Source organism: Verticillium dahliae, genomic scaffold, assembly GCF_000150675.1.
Source record: "Verticillium dahliae VdLs.17 supercont1.18 genomic scaffold, whole genome shotgun sequence".
NCBI classification, from domain to species: Eukaryota; Fungi; Ascomycota; class Sordariomycetes; order Glomerellales; family Plectosphaerellaceae; genus Verticillium; species Verticillium dahliae.
In genome coordinates, this window is record NW_009276923.1 from 454,327 (window position 1) to 471,815 (window position 17,489).

At 58.4% G+C, this 17,489-nt stretch overlaps 8 protein-coding genes across 8 annotated transcripts; 2 read left to right on the forward strand and 6 right to left on the reverse strand.

The window, feature by feature from the left end:
* Position 1: 1 nt before the first annotated feature.
* Positions 2-1,450, forward strand: VDAG_07935 (dihydroorotate dehydrogenase; the record flags this gene model as incomplete). Its single annotated transcript, XM_009652701.1, has 1 exon — positions 2-1,450. The coding sequence occupies one exon, from the start codon at positions 2-4 to the stop codon at positions 1,448-1,450; it is 1,449 nt and encodes a 482-aa protein (XP_009650996.1).
* Positions 1,451-1,759: 309 nt separating this feature from the next.
* On the reverse strand, positions 1,760-2,524 carry VDAG_07936 (oxidoreductase; the record flags this gene model as incomplete). Its single annotated transcript, XM_009652702.1, has 1 exon — positions 1,760-2,524. One exon carries the CDS (start codon positions 2,522-2,524, stop codon positions 1,760-1,762), a length of 765 nt encoding a protein of 254 aa, XP_009650997.1.
* Positions 2,525-3,804: 1,280 nt separating this feature from the next.
* On the forward strand, positions 3,805-4,789 carry VDAG_07937 (uncharacterized protein; the record flags this gene model as incomplete). The annotated part of the gene is made up of 2 exons (XM_009652703.1): positions 3,805-4,581; positions 4,643-4,789. 2 exons carry the CDS (start codon positions 3,805-3,807, stop codon positions 4,787-4,789), a joined length of 924 nt encoding a protein of 307 aa, XP_009650998.1.
* Positions 4,790-5,327: 538 nt separating this feature from the next.
* VDAG_07938 (uncharacterized protein) lies at positions 5,328-7,058 on the reverse strand (the record flags this gene model as incomplete). Its single annotated transcript, XM_009652704.1, has 1 exon — positions 5,328-7,058. One exon carries the CDS (start codon positions 7,056-7,058, stop codon positions 5,328-5,330), a length of 1,731 nt encoding a protein of 576 aa, XP_009650999.1.
* Positions 7,059-7,597: 539 nt separating this feature from the next.
* Positions 7,598-8,770, reverse strand: VDAG_07939 (uncharacterized protein; the record flags this gene model as incomplete). Its single annotated transcript, XM_009652705.1, has 3 exons — positions 7,598-7,897; positions 8,042-8,113; positions 8,170-8,770. The coding sequence occupies 3 exons, from the start codon at positions 8,768-8,770 to the stop codon at positions 7,788-7,790; spliced, it is 783 nt and encodes a 260-aa protein (XP_009651000.1). The 3' UTR covers positions 7,598-7,787.
* Positions 8,771-9,615: 845 nt separating this feature from the next.
* Positions 9,616-10,995, reverse strand: VDAG_07940 (beta-lactamase family protein; the record flags this gene model as incomplete). The annotated part of the gene is made up of 3 exons (XM_009652706.1): positions 9,616-9,774; positions 9,856-10,829; positions 10,911-10,995. 3 exons carry the CDS (start codon positions 10,993-10,995, stop codon positions 9,616-9,618), a joined length of 1,218 nt encoding a protein of 405 aa, XP_009651001.1.
* Positions 10,996-11,672: 677 nt separating this feature from the next.
* On the reverse strand, positions 11,673-14,535 carry VDAG_07941 (uncharacterized protein; the record flags this gene model as incomplete). The annotated part of the gene is made up of 4 exons (XM_009652707.1): positions 11,673-13,698; positions 13,764-13,873; positions 14,014-14,307; positions 14,380-14,535. The coding sequence occupies 4 exons, from the start codon at positions 14,533-14,535 to the stop codon at positions 11,673-11,675; spliced, it is 2,586 nt and encodes an 861-aa protein (XP_009651002.1).
* A 643-nt stretch (positions 14,536-15,178) lies between these two features.
* On the reverse strand, positions 15,179-17,335 carry VDAG_07942 (thimet oligopeptidase; the record flags this gene model as incomplete). Its single annotated transcript, XM_009652708.1, has 3 exons — positions 15,179-15,443; positions 15,500-16,096; positions 16,146-17,335. The coding sequence occupies 3 exons, from the start codon at positions 17,333-17,335 to the stop codon at positions 15,179-15,181; spliced, it is 2,052 nt and encodes a 683-aa protein (XP_009651003.1).
* Positions 17,336-17,489: the final 154 nt, after the last annotated feature.

The following is a 17,489-nucleotide window of genomic DNA, read 5'->3' on the forward strand; positions in this document are numbered from 1 at the left end:
GATGGCTTCTGTCTGTCTGCGATCAAGTCGCGCGCGACCAGCCCTTCGTTCCGCCACGACGCCAGCCATTCGACCGCGACTCCCTAATCACTTTGCCCGACGCAATGCCTCTACCTCCTCCGGCAGCAACGCGGGCTCAAATGCCAAGATCTTCATCTACAGCGGCGCCCTCGCCGGCTCGCTCTACATCTCCTATCTCTACGCTACCGACACCCGCGCCTCGCTCCACCGATGGCTTGTTCCTCCCATGATGCGCCTGCTCTTCCCCGATGCCGAAGATGCCCACCATGCCGGTACCTCCGCCCTCCAGACGCTATATGCCCTCGGCCTTCACCCCCGCGAGCGTGACACTGCTCTCGCTACAGATCCTGCTCTGTCTGTTGAGGTCTTCGGCACCCAGCTGGCCAACCCTATCGGCATTAGCGCCGGTCTCGACAAGCACGCCGAAATCCCCGACGCCCTCTTCGCCCTCGGACCCGGCCTTGTCGAGGTTGGCGGCTGCACTCCTTTCCCGCAAGACGGCAACCCGAAGCCCCGCGTCTTTCGCGTGCCCATCCTCGACGGCATGATCAACCGGTACGGTCTCAACTCCCACGGCGCCGACGCCATGGCTCGCCGCCTGCGTGAGCGCCTTCGAACCCGCGCCCGCGACCTTGGCGTCACTGAGCGCGACCTCCTCGATGGTGTCACCGGCTTGCCTCCCGGTAGTCTGGAGGAGGGCCGCCTCCTCGCCGTTCAGATCGCCAAGAACAAGGCCACCGATGAGCGTGACGTCAACGCCGTGGCCGCCGACTACGTCTTCTGCGTCCGGGCGCTGGCGCCCTACGCCGACATCATCGTCGTCAACGTCAGCAGCCCCAACACCCCCGGTCTCCGCGATCTTCAGGCCGTCGAGCCCCTGACGCGTGTCCTCAGCGCCGTCGTCGATGAGGCATCGCGCACCGACAGGAGGGTCAAGCCCAAGGTCATGGTCAAGGTGTCGCCCGACGAGGAGGAGGACACGCAGATGGAGGGCATCGTCCAGGCCGTCTGCGAGAGTGGCGTCGATGGCGTCATTGTTGGCAACACGACCAAGAGGCGCACCGGCATCGTCCCCGAGGGCGTCGTCCTCTCGGCGCGCGAGCAGAGGAACCTGCTCGAGGACGGCGGTTATTCGGGCCCCGCCATGTACGGCCGCACCCTGAGCCTCGTCAAGCGCTACCGCCAGCTGCTCGATGCGCGCACCCTCAGCGCCGAGGCCGAGGCGGCCGCCGTGACGGGCGTTCTGGGCGCCAAGGGCGCTGGCAGCCAGCAGAAGGTCATCTTTGCCACGGGCGGCGTGACCAACGGGAAGCAGGCGCTTGAGATGCTGAATGCCGGCGCGAGCGTTGCCATGGTGTATACGGGTCTCACGTATGGCGGGTCGGGCACCATTACGAGGATCAAGAAGGAGCTGAAGGACAGCTTGTAACCTCGATCAGAACTAGACTTGGGATATAGATAAACACGGCGCAATTATTCGAACAGATCACAATCAGACCACTTGTCACTTGGTTGAAAGCTATGTTTCTTAGCGCCATCAATTCTATCGGCTATTCGGCTGCGCCTTGGAGGTGGCAGTTCAAGGCGATAAAAATATACCGACTCGTAAGGACGAGCTGTCACTATACGAAGTGCGAGTATTCTCATACGAAATACTCACTGTTCGACAGAGGACTTCTGGTGAAGAGGCCTTCCCAAGGCATTGTATTCTATTGAGAATCAAGGACCGGTGCAGCATTTAGAAAGCCTCTTGTGCGGGACGCAGGTCAAGCTCATGCACCCAAAGCGAGCTGGGCTGTTGAGAGAGCCAGAGATACGTCTTCCCAACCTCCTCCGCCGCCATCTTCTTACCCGTACGAGTATCCTCATTGTCCGCGTCAATGATGCCGCCGTTCGCAATAGCATGCACGCACTGCACGCCAAACTTGCTATGCTCCTTGGCCACAGCCTGCGACACCATGCGCGCCGCGGCGCGCGTGGCACCGTAGGCGGCGAATCCAACATTCGCTCTCATGGCGCCCAGCGTGCCGGTGAAGATGATGGTGCCCTTCTTCTCCCCGCTCGTTTCGGACAGCAGCGTCTGGCCTCCGTTCTGCGCATAGAACAGTTTCAGCGCCTCTTGGGCGAAGACGAAGGCGCCCGTCGTGTACGTCTGCATGCTGTCGGTGAATGCCTCTGCCGTTTCCTCGAGGAACGGCTTCTTGCTGCTGTGCTTGACGTGGTAGATGGCGAGCTTGAGCTTCAGATCTTTGAAATCGTCATGCTCGGCAATCTCCTTGAAGGTGCGACGGAGATTGTCGGCGCCGGTGTCGGTCGGGAACGGCTGGAAGACACCTTTGGAGGTCTTTCTCAGATCTGAGCACAGTGAAGATAGGTTGTCCGGGTTCCGGGCGAGGAGCGCGACGGCGAGGTTGCCATGGTCGGGGCTGGCCAAGACTCGGGCGATGCCCGCTCCGGATGTGGGGCCAGCGCCGATGATGATTGCAAAACCTCGGGGCGACATGTCAACTGTCTACGAGAAGGGTTGATTCGATGATATGATGCTCGATGGATTTGTATGAAAGCAAAGATTGATGAGTGTTCTTCTATTGAACCTCAAAACGCCCATCAAAACCCTTCCAATGCGTTCATCATGCGCCAACTCATTGGCCCGTGGTTGTAAGATCAACGTCATCGACCAGAACCGCCCACTCTTGAGGTCAAGACGTCGGAGATATGATAAACGCCGCAAGCTGCTCACATGCCGAAGATCAAGCACTATACCTAAGGTGTCTTGTCCGGCGCTGCATTGTCGCCTCTGAATAGCATGATATGCAAGGCTGGAAGCCAACTTGATGTGAAAACATGCGTGGCACCTGTGAGCGAAAACGAGTTTGGCTTCGAGGTCCTTCGCACCGCGCGGAATGATAATCATGGATGACGTTACCGTTAGGCTACATCCTAACATAGTGATTCGTGCCCATATTGCCCAAACAAGACATATGGCGACTAGCCGCTAGTGACCCCGGATACTGCTTTTACCGAGAGTTCTCGGTATCCTCCACATCCGGCAGGCTTAGCCTCCCGGATCCCCGGCATAGCAGTATCGGCCACACCTAACAGTCCATGTCTCCTCTCACCTTGCAGCTCACGTGGGGTTCAAGACACCCTCATTTGAGCTGCTGTCGGTTACACTGGGGGCGATCGGGGCGTTAAGGGTAGATCTTTGGCATTCTTGCTTTTCCCGAAAAGGTTGACTGTCCAGCGTCTGCCCGACGAGAGTATCCCTGCATTGTGGCCCGTCCTCCCATCAACCATCCCACCTTTCCTGAGCCTAATTGCTTACTGGCAGCAACAATGACGAGACATTCATCTCCCCGGCGTCCCTAGCTACATCGCGAGAGTCGAGGGGCACGTTACTTGCCAGGTGTAGCGCAGGCCTCCGCCCTATCCTCCAGCCGGAGTGGTCTTGGCGTATCCTTCATTGCCCTTGTCTTGATAAGTCGATCATCGATAGCGCAAGGGAGAAATGCCATCCGGACCCCATCTTCCAGTCAAGATGGCATCCGAGCCTGAGACTTGTCTATGATCACATCAGACTTGCTTGAAGTGAGGTTACGGTGGTTTACGGCAGAATCTCCAGCAGCTTGTCTGTCTGACCCCGTGAGGGTATATAAGAGCGTTGCTTGGACCTACAGAGATACTCAGGATAGCTTCAACATCCACCACTTTGCTCATACTTACTATACCCCCTAATACAACCCAGTCTACACTCTTTTCACCCCCACTCGAATATCAGTCAACATGCGTACTTCTACCTTCCTCCTCGCCGCCTCCACGGCTGGCTCTGTTCTCGGCGTCCCTCTGGTCAAGAAGGATAACTACGACCCTCTCCCCGGAGGTGACATTGATATCCTCAACTACGCCCTTACGCTCGAGTTCCTTGAGCGCAAGTTCTACGAGCAGGGCCTGGCCAACTACACCAAGGAGGAGCTTACTGGTGCCGGTCTGGATGCCAACCTCTACGAGAATCTTCAGACCATCTACTCTGATGAGAAGACACACGTTGACTTCCTCGCCGGCGCCCTCGGTGACAAGGCCATCCCCGAGCCCACCTTTGCTTTCCCTTCCACAGATGCCAAGTCCTTCCTCGGCCTCTCTGCCATTCTCGAGGGTGTCGGTGTTTCGGCCTACCTCGGCGCTGCCGCTGTCATCGCCGACAAGGCTTACGTGACCGCTGCCGGCGCCATTCTGACCGTCGAGGCTCGCCACGCGGCCTACATCCGCAACGCCATCGGCCAGAAGCCCTTCCCCACCCCGTTCGACACCCCCCTCAACTTCAACCAGGTTTTCTCTCTCGCTGCCCAGTTTGTCGCCAGTTTCGCTCCCGGCACGCCTGAGCTCCCCTTCCGCGCCTTCCCCTCTCTGTCTGTCGTCAAGGCTGGCCACGGCCTCGTCTTCCCCGGCGCTGCCGCCGCCGCTGAGAAGGAGGGTCTCGTCAAGTACGGACAGAAGGTCTCTGCCGTCTTCTACTCTGGCCTCGACACCTACTACGGCTGCCTTTCTCGCAACGGCGACGACGTGAGTCCTCCTTATGCCATGCCTATCACTTGACACCATTGCTGACGTACGTTTTCTCCAGTACGTCCTTCACTACATCCCCCAGGGCAAGGACGGCAAGGCCGGTCCCGCTGGCCAGGTCTACGTCATCCTCAGCACTGCTGACGGTAACACTGTCCAGGCTGCTGATGAGAACACTGTTGCCGGTGTGGGCATCCTTGAGCTGTAAAAAGCGATTTCGCGTGTACACATGATGGACAAAAGCCGCACATACGCTTGCTTCCTGCGATATAGTATCATCGAGATGAGCTCTATAAGTAATTTCAATTAATACATACTCTTGACACCACTTTCATTATGATTTTCGAGTTGGGTATGTGTTTAAAAGGGAACTTCCTCTTCTGAAGAAAGCCGATGTCTCTTTTCAAGACTCGCTCATTGCAATTGAACAGGCTTTGAAGCAGTCTCTCAAGTATCTCATGGGAAGTTGCGCCGTCGGTGCCATAGGTCACCCGGTACCCCAAACATCGATACTGGTCGACAGGTATATATCGCGAGCAGCGCCTCTCAATCAAACGACGGCTTTGGTGGAAGCTGTCTCATACCCGACACGCAAATTGAGAATCATCTGTTGACAAGCCTTAAAAGTTCAGTTGGAGGACCTCAAAGGTCTGGCGACTTGATGTGTGAGATAAGGGGGCGAGAAACCGGCCGTGCACTAAAAAGGGGGTTTCCCTGCCCAGACTGATACGCACGCCGCAGGGCAATCAATAAATACACAACCGCTGCTTAAGCTCGCTCTGATCATCATGGGCGAAAAGCTCGCCTTTCATTACGCCCTGAACATAGCCACTGCCGACAAAGTCCTTGTCCGTCGGTTCTAGCTTTGGCTTCAGGATAAAGGGGTAATTTCCCCCCTCGAGCACCCACACCTCATCGCCAGGTTGGGAATCCAGAGGACCCATTCCCATGCAGCCTTTCATCGTGACGAAGAAGACTTGATTCGCTGCCAGGCGCAGGATCGTGTTGCGCATATCCATGCTTAGTTCACCGGTATTACAGAATCGCAGGGCATCCTCCACGTCCGGTAATGTTGCTTCTCTCAGGGCAGTCTGATCGTGGTCCCGGACCCAGTCGCCAAGTAGTACACGGGCAAAAGTCTCGTCAAGCTTGCTTGGCTTTCCCTCTGCCGCCTTGAAGTAGCTTTCTTGAAAAGCTGAACTCGACTCGGCGACGGTCTTCCATTGGCGGACCTTTTCTCGTATGACAGGGTTCTCGTGGCCGTGCTTATGCTCATCGATGAGAATCTTGTCACCGACAAGGTCAATGGTATCAACATACCATCCACCGATTTCCAGGATCCTGGACCGGCGGGCTGCCAGTGACTTCATCTCGTCGATGCTGACCTTCGCTCCGCCGCAAGCGTTGTAGACAGGGAAGCAGTGAACGGGACCCCAGTTGGTGTTGTACATGGGCAAATTCCCCAAGTCCAACGCCCAGCGAGGAATGTCGGGCGTCGCATTTTCCGCCTCGACGCGCGAACACGCAACCATGGGGCGAAGGCTCTGCTCAGCTACAATGAGTTCAAGGGTCGCAACGGCAAAGACCTCGGAAGCCGGCACCTCATAGTTGCACGCTTCCGTAATGGGCAGTATGTCGGGATTGATCAGGCCCAACAGCCCGTAAATCTTATCTCGCTTGTCTGTCGCGCCCCTCCACCGCCACTTGTGAACCGTGTCGAACGGACCATCCAACCTCTGACGCGCGCCGTCGACCCACGCCACATTCGTGACAAAGTAGTGGAGCGGCAGCATGTCGTCGACAGGCGGAAGCGCCGCGGGCAGGCCTTTCGTTACAGCAAGGTCCTTGGCCTGGAGGATAACGTCCCAGGACACACAGATGGAGCCCCAAAGGAGATCAACGGAAGGGGGCAGTGCCACTTCTTGAAGCGTCCATACTCTTGTCCACCAGGCATTATCCTGCCGCGTAAAGAATCTCAAAAACTGAACAGCTTCGTTGAAGCGTGGTTTGGCCAGCAGTGTGGGAGGGTAGTGCACGCCTTCTTCGGTACCGGCTTCGTAGACGGCAGCCATGTAGCGGATGATATCTATGGCGGCGTCGGCGTCCTCATGGCTGAGTGGGTGTGGTATTTCGCCAAGCCAGACTATGCATCGAGTGCACTTTGAGTATATGGTCCTCATGAGTCGCACCTGGATAGCCTTCTCTTTTGGGTCATGTTGGTCAATGCAGAGCTGATCGATCCAGAGGCACCGATCGAGGTCGGGCAGGCGGAGCTTGCGAAGAGCTGTTTCGAGATTCTGGGTCACGGCGACGGGAGCGCCAGAAACCAAGACATTCGTCAGCGTCTTCTGAGTGCCCCAGACATAAGACAGCGCCTCGTACACTGGGCTCTCGGAGAGCAAAACCGACGTTGCAACGCATTCAATGGGACTTTCGGGCTTTCCATGGTGAGGATGGAGCACCAGTATCTTGATCATATGTTCGAGGCTCATGATGTCTGGAGCCAGGCAGCTGCCGGCTCGCTGTGATCGAACAGACAGGAATGAGTGGCAGGTTGGTGCGTCCTTCAATGGTTTGCCGAGGGGGGTTGCAGGCCAGCCTGATCTTAGAGACACGAGAAAATGGCGCATGTGCTACTCACGATTACAGTCACACGGGCATGTCTGTCAGCCCTGCCGTGCCTCACTTGTGCGTCTCTGAACGGGCCACCTGCAGGTCGTAAGGACTCGTGGCCAGCCGGCCGGCTGGAAGACTCAGCGAAGATTCTCACCAATACTCCGGAGCGGTACACGGTGGGAGCCTACGAGCATTCATCTCTTGTGAACAATAATGTACATTAGAGCGATGACCAGTAACTGCGATCATTTTGTTCTGTGCCACCGGTAGTTGTTGCCTAAAGCTCTCCTCATCGTCTTCTGGCGTAATGGACGGGTATCCTCATCAATGACCTGCATGTGCATGCAAACCAGCGTAGACCTTTTGATGAAGAGACACCCCTACTTGCAACGGCCTGTGTAAAGTCAAATAGTTCTATCTATCTCAAATGTGATAGTAAAGTGTAAAAAGCTCAAGGAGATGTCTTTGTATCCTGTCTCTATGATATTTCTTCCTGTCGTCTTTCCGGCGATCTCAACTTCCTGTATTCCAATCCCCATAACCCGAATTACATTGAAAGATAGAACGCGCACGCTTCATGAAAGATGTCGTTACACGGCCGCCATTGGAGGTCGCTGTAATGGCTTCTGCTCCTGAAATGGAAGGCAGACCATCTGAACAGGCACACTGCATCCACCTGCGGCCTTCAGATGAAGACCTGCTGCCAAAGGGTTAGAACGCAAAAGTAACGAAAGAAATCCGAATCAGCCCCGGCTAGCTAGTGGGCCGGTCTTGCCCCGGTCGCCTGGCGACGTCGTCGGAGAGGATACGGGTCCCTAGTAAGAGGTGATGATGATGGCTTTACCTGTTTGTGCGCCGTCTTGCGCCGTCGCCTTGTCCAGCGCCAACAACACCTGCGTGGTCCGGACAAGCAATTCTAGGCAGGTTAGTCCATGCTGTGACATGACCATGTATCAAGATAGCGTAACTCACCCTCAAGTCGCAGTCGGTACTTGACGGCCGGCTCGTCGCTAACCGGCCGCCGTCTCGGAAGCGCCCCGACAGGCTCCTGCAGCACCATCGGCTCAACAGCGAACCGCAAGCCGACGCTCTTCCAAGGATCAGCCCATAAAACGTCCCCTCTGCCTGCAGCAGCATCGCTCAGCCACGTGCGCCAAACCCTCAGCACGCCGTCGCCGACGCCGGTGTAGCTCATGAACAGGCCCCGTGCGGGGCCCCGCTGCACGACACTGACGCCGACGCAGAGCTGCGCGAACAGCTCGTCTTCATCGAGGAGGACTTCCCTCTCGGGCGTCTCCTCGAAGCCGAAACGTGAGTACCAGCCGCCGAGCCTGGCGTCGCCGACGAGCGGCCCCATGCCGGACGATCGGCAGGACGTGCTGGGGGCGCGTCGCTCGCTCGGGGCGTGGCATTCGAGAACGAGCTCGCGGGTGCCGAGGGCGGCGGTCTGCAGGAGACGGACGCGGAGGCAGGCTGAGGCTGCTTCGTGAAAGCGGCGTGAGACGAGAGCAGCGGTCGCGAGGGTGCGTGCAGGAAGGGGTGCTAGGAGGGCGTCGAGGATCTGAGGAACCATCGATCAGTTGTCACATCATCATGTTGGATGAGAGGAAGTAGCGAACCTCGTTGGGTAACGAGTCGATAGTTCGACAAGACATGGTGATGAAGGTGAAATAGGAACAAAAATCATGGGAAAGAAGCTTGTTGTTCAGTATCCCGGCTGAATGAGGTGCTGTCGCTAGTCTATTTATCGGTTCCGGCCGGTCCGACTTGGCCTCGGGCCACTTGCAGAGAGGTAAATCGTACAATCTACCGACGAAGATGGAACGGCGGCGTCAATGTCAGGTTACATCGATGCGCCGGGGTCTAGCCAGCGCATCCGTTGACGTATCGAGTTGATGTTTGATGGATGAAATGGCGGTCGCCAGCTCAATTGTCCATTGGTCACGTCGATGACCTGCTTAAGGCCGACGGCTCAAGTGCCGATCTGGGATGGTGTCGATGGTGACATGCGGCTCAGCGGGCGCACATTGTCGGACGCTAAATGAACCTTGAACGCGTAAACCTGCGTTGACGAATCTCGAGGCGTTGCGATCTGATTTTGGTCATCGGACATGATTCGGCATGGCACGATAGGTGATCGCCGTCATCAGTCGTACGGTCATGCCACTTCTTGATGGCAGCCCGAATCAAGATAAGAGCATCCTCGTATCCTCCTTGATGAGTCGCAATAGTCACGCCAGGTTCATGACATGATTTCGCAACTCTTCTCTCGATTCTTAATTTCACGTCATGCTATACTGCCGCGCTCCCACGACTTGATATCATCGCCATGCCACCGAGGAGGATCCAGCCCACCGTGCTCCAACATGGAGTCACCGCCGATACCGATCGACAACTCGACGATAGCCCAATACGCCATCACAGCCGAGTTTTCAGCTTGGACTCGCTCGTCAAAGCCTCGACCCTCGAATACATCTCATCCTCAAAAGCCTTGATGTACTGCTCCGTAACGGGCTCAGCAGCCGGCATGATCTGCGTGCCAAACAGACCAGCAACGCCAGCCTCGCGGTCAATCCACTAAACAGTTCACCCAAAATGTCAGCTGGTCCTCACAAAACGTACGCCACAGCTCGCAGCGTGACGAAAGATGGCACTCACCCAGAAAATGTTGGCCGCGCCAGACCACATCAGCGCCCCCTTCCTCCGATGCGCATGCGCATGCCCGTCAATGAGCAAGCCCCCAAGCCCCCAGTCATACTCGCCCGTCGCGGGGAAATCCCCCACGGCCCACGACGGATCCTCCATGGCTCGGTCGAGCGCCGCCCGCGCCGCGCCGCCCAGCTGCGGCCTGAACATGTGCGCCGCCGTCGCGGGCCGCAGGAGCCTGCCGTCGTCGACGAGCAGCGAGCGCAGAATCTCGAGATACTCGTCGAGCCGCCCGTAGAGCCCCTGGCCGCCGAGCGCGGCGCCCGGGTCGAGGCCGGCGTTGAGGTGCGGGCCCGTGTAGGGGCGGGCCGCGCCGGCGGCGAGGTCGCGCACGCTCAGCGGCCAGAGGGAGCCGTCGTCGAGGACGCGGGACTCGCGGAAGGTGAAGGACGTGAGGCTGAGGGGCGCGAAGACGTGGCGGTCGAGGTAGGCCTGCAGGGAGGTGCCTGTGAGGGACTCGAGGACGCGGCCGGCCCAGTCGACGGCGCTGCCGTAGCTGAAGCCCTCGCCCGGCTGGAAGAGGAGCGGGAAGGCGAAGCGCTCGTCGACGTTGGCGCCGGACAGGGGCGGGATCTTGTGGAGGGACTGCCAGCGCTGGATGTCAGGCGAGAGAAAGTTGTACGTTGTGCCGGCCGCGTGCGTGAGGAGGAGGCGGAGGGTGATTGGATTCGCGCGGGGTGCAAAGACAGGCTGCGCTTTTCGGTCGGGCGATGGGAAGCCCGTGAGGACCTGCTGAGAAGCGAGGATGGGGATGTGGGAGGACACGTCTTCGTCGAGGGTCACGACCCCGCGCTCCACGAGCTGGAGGATGCCAATCGTGGTGATGAGCTTTGTGGCCGACGCGAGCCACAGCGTGCTTGAGGGCTTCAATTGAGCTATGTGAGACGGCGAATTGGGGCTCAGAATGTTGGAATAGTTGAATTTCCCTGTTCAGCCCGCTGTGTAAGTGACTGGATCTCGCTCGATAGCAACAGATCGACTGCCAATGCCATCGCTAATCGCCATACCTGACTTGTCTATCGCGTAGAGGATAGCCCCCGGCAGGATGCCGTCGTGGACACCAGCCGAGATGTACTCATCGAAGCATGCCATGTTGATGAACCGATCAAGTCGTCAAGGCTGAGCTGGCGAGAGGAGAATTGAGCTCTACTTTATGAGTTCTTTCGTTAAATCTGTACCACGATGTCCTCTCGACCAAAGTCTTTATTACGTGCTGCCAAGTCTGAAGATGTCTGTCGCCTCTTGTCGTCAGTCTCGCCGGGTTGGAACGCAGTGCAGTGCCCCCGGTAGCCAGAATGCTGAGATCCCGACAGTTGACCCCTCCCGTTGATAGATCATGGAGAAATCCAGGGCCGAGGCTCATAGTCTCCTGTGCTTTACCCAAAATGGCAACTTGTCAATACGGGGACAAGTTACCATTCCCACTTGTAATCCCTGTTATTCCCGGTAGACTCGACTTTACAACCGCAGTCGACTTCCTCCGACGACAGTACTGATTATAAACAAGTTCGGTTGTCCCAAAGTGGTGTGCAGACTTCAAAGGTGATCGAATGCTCCTCCATTGGAAAAATGGATTGCCATCCTTGTATCATGGCTTTCATAATCATCAGTCGGGTGCCACCACGCCAGCTCAACCAAGAGCAGCATCCCCAAAGCCAGTCCATGCCGAATTGTACCGTCCCGTGTCCCGTACCCAGAAGCCGACATTGTCACATACAAATGTTCCCCGAATCTTGACCCGATCCACAAACGCCCCAGTGTCCGTCCGCTCAGTCTACAATCATGCCCTCGAGCACACCCATCGCTCGTGTGCCCTCGCTCTCGAACCGGCTCACCATGACCTCGCACTCGTGCTTGAGCTTGGCCTCGGCCTTCTCTGCGTTGTGGTAGATCCACTCCTCGACCGTCATGCGCTTCTCTGGGCTCGTGAGCTCGGCGCCGTGCGCCAGGAACCGGTCGGTCCCATTCTCCTTGTCGCCGTTGCTGTTGCCGCCCTTCTGCGGTGAGGATAAGATATTGTCGACGTCCACGGCTGTCCAGGGCGTCGTGCTGCGGAGACCAGCGACAACGTTTCGCTTCGAGGGTGATCCGTGACGCATTGGTGTGGCGGCCACAGGCGCGAGGGCGACGCGCTTGACAGTAGCCGGCCTGGCCGACGGAGGTTGGTTTTCGGCGTCGGACGGCTGAGGGGAGGGAGACGGCGAGACGGCTGGCTGGCGCGCCGACTGCGCCGGTGAAGCCTGGTGTCGCGGAGTAGACGGCGGCTGCAGGTGCCGGGGAATCGATGAAGGGGGTGCAGGCGAAGAAGGGGTCGGTGCAGGTGCCTCATTCTCTTGATCTGCTGGTGCCGGCGACGAGGATGCTCGCTTTGCAGTTGTTGCCACAGGTTCTGGTGTTTCGTGGCGCGAAGCAAGCGACTGCCGAGCTGCGGGTATGTCGGGGAATTCAGGAATAATGATGTCCTCTTCCGCATCCGCAAGCACGTCGTCCACAGCCTCTTCGGCAGCACTTCCCGCCTCATGATACGACAGCTCATCAGGCTCGTCAGCAGCCAGAGACAATCGCGAAGCAATCGAGCGCTTTGAGGGCCGCACATCACTGGACCGCGTCTGACTGTTACCAGTGACAACGGTTCCGACGCTCTCGTCGTGCTCTTCGAGATCTTCCTCGGGCTCCGGGCTCGACGGCTTTTGTGCTTGTTGCTTTGCCAGTTCTGCCTCCGCTGCAGCCTCCGCCGCAGCCTTTGCTTCCTTTGCTTCCTTCGTCTTCTGGGCTTTGGTCTTGGAGACTTTGCGTGTGCCTGCCGCCTTGCGGCCCTTCTTAGGCACCTCAAGCGAGGCGTCTTCCTCCTCCACCGCCGCCTGCTGCTCAGCGGCCACCTGTTCTTCGAGCCTTCGCAAGTCCTCCTCGACATCTGCGTCGTCAACTTTTGGGTAGGGATCGAACCAAAGCTTGGAGCTCTCGCCAGTCGTAGACTCGTTCTTCGCCTTCACATTTGGCTCTGTAGCATGGGTCTCCGGCTGGGTCGTTCCTGTGTCGTTTTGCTCCGTGTCGGCATCTTGCACCATGTCCTCTTCGTCTGTGAGGGGTCGTTCAAGGTCGGCCTCCAGCTGACGGTCGATCTCGTCGTCGTCAGGGAAAGCCCCTGGCGCGGCTTGGGCAGAAGCCATAGAACCAGTTGATTTGACCGATGCGCTGGAAACCTTCCTCGTGCTCTTGGCGTTCGATCCCCGGGCCGTCTTGCGACCCTTGGTCTTGGGCTGCGGCGCATCGTCCACTTCGATATCGACCGAGGCAGGTTCCACGACCGAGGCATCTGTAGCGTTGCTAGCGCGGATTTTCGTGGCCCGCTTCTTGGGTGCCGGAGCTTCAGCATTCGTCATGATGGAGTCGTCGAGCGCGTCACTAGCGCGTTTACGCCCACGAACAGGCTTCGCTGGCGGTGGCGGCATGTCCTCCTCGATCCCAGAGTCCACATCCTGTGCTTCTACTGATTGTTCCTTCTTGGTCTTCGTCTTTCGTGCCTTGGCCGTTGTAGCCGTTGTCGTCTTCTTTGCCCGTCCGCCCTTCTTGTTCGTCGCGGAGGCAGTCGTCATGATGCTGTCGTCGTACTCGGCGGGCATGTCGTCGGCTATGGAGGACACCTCCTCGACCGTCGTCGCGACCGACTGGACCGAGGCGCGCGAAACCTTGGAGCCTCGCGCGCTCTTCGCCTTGGAGGCCTTGCGCTTGTCAGCGTGCTCCTCGAGGAGGGCAAAGAACGGACAGTCGGGCGACCGGCTCATGTGTTCGTCTCTGTGGAAAGCAGCAAGTCAGCAAAGCGTTGAAGCCGGCGGTCAACCAGAAGAATCCAAACTCACAGTGGCTTATCCCCTTGCTCCCACCCGTCAAGCGCCAGCTCGCAGTACGCACACGTAGCCATGTCATCATACTCAGCCATGGGCGTCCACTTCCAGCCAGCCTCAGCAAGCTACACCAAATCGTCAGCCTTTGCTTCCCAGAGAAAGCAAGCAAGCAAGCAAGCAAGCAAGCAAGCAAGCAAGCAAGCAAGCAAGCAAGCAAGCAAGCAAGCAAGCAAGCAAGCAAGCAGAAAAAAGGGCAGCAACCAACCTGTTTCGTCTTGCACTTCCACCCCCTCTTGCCATCATGCGGCCACAGCCCGGCAAACGTCGCCTTGCCCGCCTCGAGCATGCGCGGCAGGTTGGGATCCTCGCTGACAAAGCCGGCATAGCCCGCCTCAATGGCGGCGCAGACGGCCCAGCCGCACTGCGGCGCGTGCTTGACGTGTTCGTCGAGCGGGTCGTCGCCCTCCTCCCAGCCGTCGAGCGACTTGTTGCACAGGAAGCACTGCACGTTGTCGGGGCTGCCGTCGAGCGGGCGCCAGCTGAAGCCGGCGCGGGCGAGCTGCGGGGGCGCAGAGGGGTCAGCGAAAACGCACACATCCCATATACGGGGCCGTACACAATGGAGGCCTACCGATTCGGGGGAGAGGAACCTGGCGTGCGGCCATGTCAGCGTCTTGGCCGTCTTGGTCGCCGCGGAGCCTCGTCGCTTCGGGGCCGGGACCTTCTTCTCGAAGGAGGCCTTTCGCCCTTCAAAAGTGAACTCGGGGGCCACGAGCGCTGTGGCCATTTTGGAACCGTGGGACGCTCTTCTTCGAGCGCGGTGTGTATATGTATCGAACTTGATTTGCGTACGGCGATGGGGGGGGGGGAAGTCAATTGATCGATGATGAGACGCGCCAGTCGGGGGACGCGTGCGGAGGCGACAGTGAGGAAACCGAGGATTAAGTCATGGACACCATCAAGTCGCGAGGCAAAATCTCTAGGAAAAGGTGATGGAGCAAGGGGGAAAAAATACTGGCACTGATGTCGTGGCAGGAATGCGGTGCAAGGACGAAATCTGGAGACGGCGAGTTGGACCCCAGGATCGGATGCTACTGTTTGGACCTGCAATTGTAGTTGCGAGTGTCGCGTTTGTTTACATCCGTCTCCAAGCGGTGGGGCAGACCATATGGCCCGTGCACCCTACTTCCAGGTACGTACCAGGCTACTTAGATACCTACCCAGGTACAACTCAATGTATATTAGTCAGTGAACATTAATAGCTATCTTAGGTACCTAGGCAGACAGCAAGGCACCATGATTCGCCTGTTCTGGCACAAGGTCATCCGCTTCGTTCATCGACTTCTTCCGCTCCTAGGTCTAGACACTGTAGGATACACCTCTTGCAAGGATACGGCCGCATACGCCAAAGCCCCCCCAGCCCATCAGCATTAAATCGGGATACCGAGCTCCTTGTAGAACGCTGCAGTACTGGGCTTGCGGCCGAGGAACTCCTCCAGAGACACCATCTCGTCCCGGCTGCCGCCCTTCTCCAGAACCGTGTGACGGTAACGACGGCCCTCCTTGCCGTTCATGGGGTCCGCTTTGAACACGGAGTGGAACATGTCAGTCGAGTACACCTCGGAATACAGGTAGCCGTAGTAGCCAGCGTCGTAGCCGCCAATGAGGTGACCGAATGTCGCCTGGCCGTTGCCGCTGGAACATGCATGTCAGCACAAGTCTCTCAAGTCGTATTCTCGTGTCAGACTCACCCCTTCTCGCCCTTGGCCTCGGGGCCCTTGAGGCCCGCAATCTCGCTGCGCAGATTGTTGTAGAGCTCCGACAGCTTCAGGTTCTTCGCTTCCTCGTGCGTCTTGGGCGTGTGGATCGCCATGTCGAAGATGCCAAAGTGCAGCTGGCGCAGGTTGAACAGGGCCGAGTTGACGTGCTTCGTCGACATGAGCTTCTCGACGAGGTCGTCGGGGATCTTCTCGCCCGTCTCGTAATGGCTGGAAAGCGACGTGAGCACGCTGGGCGTCCAGCACCAGTTCTCCAGCATCTGCGACGGCGCCTCAACAAAGTCCCTGACTACGCTGGTGCCGTGGAATCGGCTGTGCTTGGTGCGGCCCGCAAGGTCGTGGATGCCGTGGCCCAGCTCGTGGAACAGCGTGACGACCTCATCGTGCTTCAGCAGCGACGGCTTCTTCGGCGTGGGCTTGCTAAAGTTGCAGACCAGCGACGTGGCGGGGTAGCGACGCGATCCATCCTCGCGCAGGAACCCCGGCTGCAGGTTGAAGTTGGCGGCGTGTCCGTACTTGCCGGGACGCGGGTGGAGGTCGAGGTAGAGGTAGCCGACGAAGCCGTCACCCCTCGGACACGTCATCCCAAACGCTGAACAGAACCACATCCTCGTGCCACACAATGTCTTGGCCCTTGCCTGTCGGGCTCAGGGCATCGCGGTCCGCATCCTTCAGCTCCACAAACACGAGACCGAGAAGCTCCTCAAAGATCTTCAGCATGCCCGAAATGGTCGAAGTGATGGGGAAGTAATCGGCCACCTTGGTCTCGTCGATGCTGTACTCCTTCTCAATCATGAGACGGTCGTAGAACTTGTGGTCCCAGAGGTAGTAGTTGCCATCGTAGGACTTGCCACTAGCCTCGACATCGGCCTTCTTCAACTCGAGCAGGTGCTCCACCTCCTTGGCGCCACCAGCCGTCAGACGCTCGCGCAGGTCGCCGAGGAACTCGTCGACTGTATCGGTCGACTTGGCCATCTTGTCCTCAATCTTGAGCTGGGCGTGGTTGGGGTATCCGAGCATGCGCGCGGCCTCGTCACGCAGCGTGACGGCCTCGGCGAAGAGAGGGACGTTCTGGTTGCACTTGTTCTCGTTCTCGATGAAGACCTTCTCGCGCGTCTTGGGGTTCTTGGCGTATTTCAGGGTCGGGAACAGGTCGGGGTACTTGAAGGTCAGCTTGACCTTGCCGTCATTCTCGCCCTCGCCCTTGGCCAGTCCCTCTACGACGTCCGAGGGCACGCCGTCGAGCTCCTCGGGCGTAAACCAGATGCCGCCATCCTCTTCGTTGAGGTTCTTCTGGAATTCAATCTGGATCTGGCTGAGGCGGGTCTTGATCTCCTTGAAGCGGTCACGCTGAGGACCAGCGGGCAGGCCGAGACCGAACTTGAGGTAGGCTTTCCGGTCCTTCTCCAGCAGGCGCAGGTCCTCGGGGTCGAGGTCCTTCTCCGCGTCCTTGCGAGAAAAGGTAGCATCGACCAGCTTGTAGATATCCTCACGCATGGCACACTCGATACCAAACTCGTCCATCAGCTTGTCGGCCTCGGTGGAGGCGGTCCGCAGCTCGGCGTCGGCGGCCACGTATTGGTAGAACCCCAGAAGCCTGCCCTCGAGGGCGGCCTCGTTCTCGTCCTTGATGATGGGGGCCATGACGTCCTGGAAGGTGGCCTTGTCGACCGAGACGTCGGCCGAGATCTTGTCGAGCAGGGCGCGGGTCTTGGCGCACATCTTCTTGGCGTCGGCGACGATGGAGTCCTTGGTGCCCGTGAAGGTGGGCGGCGCCTGGGGCGGCGACTTGTACTTGTCTGGCACCATGGTGCTGGTGGTCAGGGGACGTTTGGCGGTGGCCGTCGCAGACAGAGGGTTTTGGGAGGACACGGGGGAGAATCGAAGCTGGCTGGCGAGAGAGGAGAGGCGGGGGAGGGCTCGTGGAGTCGCCAGGATGAAGGTGATGCCTATGAAGAGGAGG